Below are 3,154 nucleotides of genomic sequence, written 5' to 3'. Positions count from 1 at the left end.
ACCTTTATATCTCCGTTTATATCACGCCATTAATGACATTAAAGTTGGGAACCGCTCCATAATGGAGCATCACTCTACTGAAAGGCTTCCATACGCTGCCCGGACTGCAAGAAGTATCGGTTCGGGCTTCGGCTCATCTAAACGTGGCCCGTATAATAAGCTGTAGCAGTAAGCAGGGGAAACCCTGCGCGTAGGTCGATAATCAGTGGTAGCCGACAATATCATGAGATGCGTCGCCTTCATGTACGAATGGGCTTATCTTCCAGTCTTACCGCCGACGACTAAGTCGGAAGCGTCAATTTTTCCAATGCCACTTCATCTCCCACGTCTGCCGGCGCGTGGCAAAGATCCGCTGCGGACGACAATCGAACGTTACTCATACGCCAGCCGAGGCAGCCTGCAGTCCATCGGGTTGTCAAAAGGCGAGAGACCGCGAGAAGACATGTCAGTAAAAATGCGCTCAATACTAATAGTTCTTCACTAGGCTGTCTGAACCCGCTTGGCAAGAGAGCACCCGTTTGTTTCACGCGGCGTCCGGAATGCCTCTCGCTATCAACCTCCCTGACAAACGCTCGCTAGTCTGCGCGCGACGGGGGGGGGGTGAGATGTCTTACGGACCTGTGGTATGTAGTATAAATTATTAAAATTTATTTTATAATCGTAGTGATATAAATAAATAAATAAATAACATAATAAAGTATACATACTATATTATACATAATATATATATCACCAGCTTTCAACGATTCTCGTCATTATTTAGGCGATTCAGCGAACATTCTGGGAACGTCTAATAAGTATACCGGATATGCGGTATATTGCTCCAGCTCTCCGGATACAAGCGAGAGCATCAAATCATGTCCCTGCTCCAGATGCCTGAGCTTGTTTGGTAGAAAAAGTACACTTACTTCATCGGAAGTCCGTGCGAAAGCTCCTACTCGACTCGTCTCCTCAGGTCGAACATACATAAGTCAAAGCCATCTTGCAATAAATACCAGTATAATTATTAAACGAATTAGGTACACATTATGGAGCTCTGCGCTAACAGAGTGCAGCCTATATAACAATTTGGTTGTCCGAAAATACGAACGTTTCTATATCAGAGCTGTCGGATAACCAGCACACGCTGACGAGGTTATTCATAATGCTGCTAGACAAAACCTCACAATTACTGATTTCGCACTAGCTTATCATAATCCACATGAGGATTCATCGTACCTAGACCATGGTAACTCGCAATATTTGTTAATCGATTAGATCGCAACTGCCTCTAGCTGCTTTAATCCCGACATGCTCCGCTTAATAGAAGGTAGCCTTCCGTTCTTAAATCAGTTTCAAGAAAGTGACATCCGTCTATGTGTTTTCGAAGGCCCAGCATCGATGCGGCCGGATGCTATTGTATTCTAGCATCAAGAACTTGGACACTTTTCTCAATCCGGGAGAACGTGCCCGTCCGCTCGAGAGCGGTCAGCATTATTGTATCTCCAGCATCACGCCGTGTGTGTAGAGTGTCCCCATTCGGCAAAGAGCCCCGGTTTCGATGAAACCCGATGGTTATGCCACAAGTCCAAGTACTGAAAACAGTTACGGGATGAAATCGGCTTAGACAGGACAATGCTGCATCCACTAAGTTTTAAAATCGAGTGTGGATTCGTTGGACAAACGATACGAAATGCCCATCGACGCGATGTCGTGGTGAACACTGCTAATAAACACACTGTGAAGTTTACTAACACTCCCACCGCAGCTCATTCGCCGCTTAACAGAATGCTCTACCTCTAGCTTTAGATAACCTCCACGCGTCGCCAATGCCTATGAGAGCCGAATTACCAGAAGAAAGAGCCTACGTAGTCGCGTGAAGGGGGAGAATATTCTGTCAGGCAGCGTGGTGAAGCGATTGTAGCTGAGATGCAGATATTCTGAAGATAATGATAGAAATTATCATCCGTGTCACATCGAGATTCGCCTGAAATGATTGTCATCTATTTTTACTCCTTAATTTTTTTCATCAGGACAGAGCTCTCTCGTGTCTTCTAAATCCCTGTTTCAATCAGTGAATACAGTCGCGGGATGGTTGGGGGACGAGGGTGTCTATTACCTGTATCCCAGGTAACAAAATATATTCCAATTTCTAGGTAAAAATTACATGTCAATTTCTATGTAAAAAAGTATGCCAGTTCCCAGTTAAATAAAATCGCAACCACCCCGCTATTTTAAATCTTAAAATCATCCTAATTTTAAACATTTATCCGGCATTCCCCAGCTATCAGATAATTAAAAATGGCCCAATCCCGCGTCCACAAAATAATATAAACCGCTCCAGTGCTCTTGAGATTAAAAGGAAATCGTTAAAAACGACTACCGCACCATGCCTCTCTAAGCGGTGACTGCATGCAATGCCGCCGTACGGTCATGCGAACTACACGGAGCACTTACCGACATGGCTGACAGAGGGGAAGATCACCGACGGCACCTCGGTCATCTGCAGCCCCGACATGATCAGCTCCGTCAGGCCGCGTATACCCGCGAACGACTGCTCATTCATCGTCGGTCGGCTGGAGTCGCTGACTCTCAGCGAAACTATCTTCAGGCCGCTGAACATGCCTGCCGGTATCTCGGTCAGGTCGCCGAAGCCGCCGATGTGAAGGCGACTCATCGTCGTGTTCTGCAAGCGGCCAACGATGGCCGTCATCTCTGCCGCCGACATGTACGAACCGAAGCAAGAGACGCTCGCGCCGTCGTGATCATTGAGGCAGGTGCATGGAGAAATGACATGATCCTCTGGGCAGAAGCTCGCTGCTTGTGCGGCCGCTGTCAGCAGCAACAGGAGCGATGGAAGAAACTGGAGCCACATCTTCGTGTCAGCTAGCATCAGAGTGTCTTAACTCACCTGCGTCTAACTCTGGCAGAGGGAGACTATTTATATGCTCGTGGAGCGCCAGGTCCGACTTGCGGCAACACATCGCAATATGACGCAACATCTTTACTAATTATAGCCTTATCGGGTTCCAATAGTCATTGAGTATTTACTGATGATAACGGAGATAGTAATCCGAAATGTCTGTTAAGGATACTCTCAAGGTTTTAGGAAAATTTTACCGATTTTTTAATTTTCAACTTTATTCGATGGCTAACACTATGTGCCACATGTGTA

At 46.4% G+C, this 3,154-nt stretch overlaps 1 protein-coding gene across 1 annotated transcript; it reads right to left on the bottom strand.

The window, feature by feature from the left end:
* Positions 1-1,830: 1,830 nt before the first annotated feature.
* Positions 1,831-3,068, bottom strand: LOC106819518 (leucine-rich repeat transmembrane neuronal protein 4-like; the record flags this gene model as incomplete). Its single annotated transcript, XM_014824138.1, has 2 exons — positions 2,437-3,068; positions 1,831-1,919 (listed from the first exon to the last, which is right to left on the bottom strand). Coding segments are annotated over exons 1-2 (525 nt in total), but the record flags the coding sequence as incomplete, so codon positions are not given.
* Between the last annotated feature and the right edge of the window lie 86 nt (positions 3,069-3,154).

The sequence above is a fragment of the Priapulus caudatus genome, unplaced genomic scaffold, assembly GCF_000485595.1.
Source record: "Priapulus caudatus unplaced genomic scaffold, Priapulus_caudatus-5.0.1 Scaffold3598, whole genome shotgun sequence".
NCBI classification, from domain to species: Eukaryota; Metazoa; Priapulida; class Priapulimorpha; order Priapulimorphida; family Priapulidae; genus Priapulus; species Priapulus caudatus.
The sequence above is the reverse complement of the archived record's forward strand: the minus strand, read 5'-3'. Positions and strand labels throughout refer to the sequence as shown.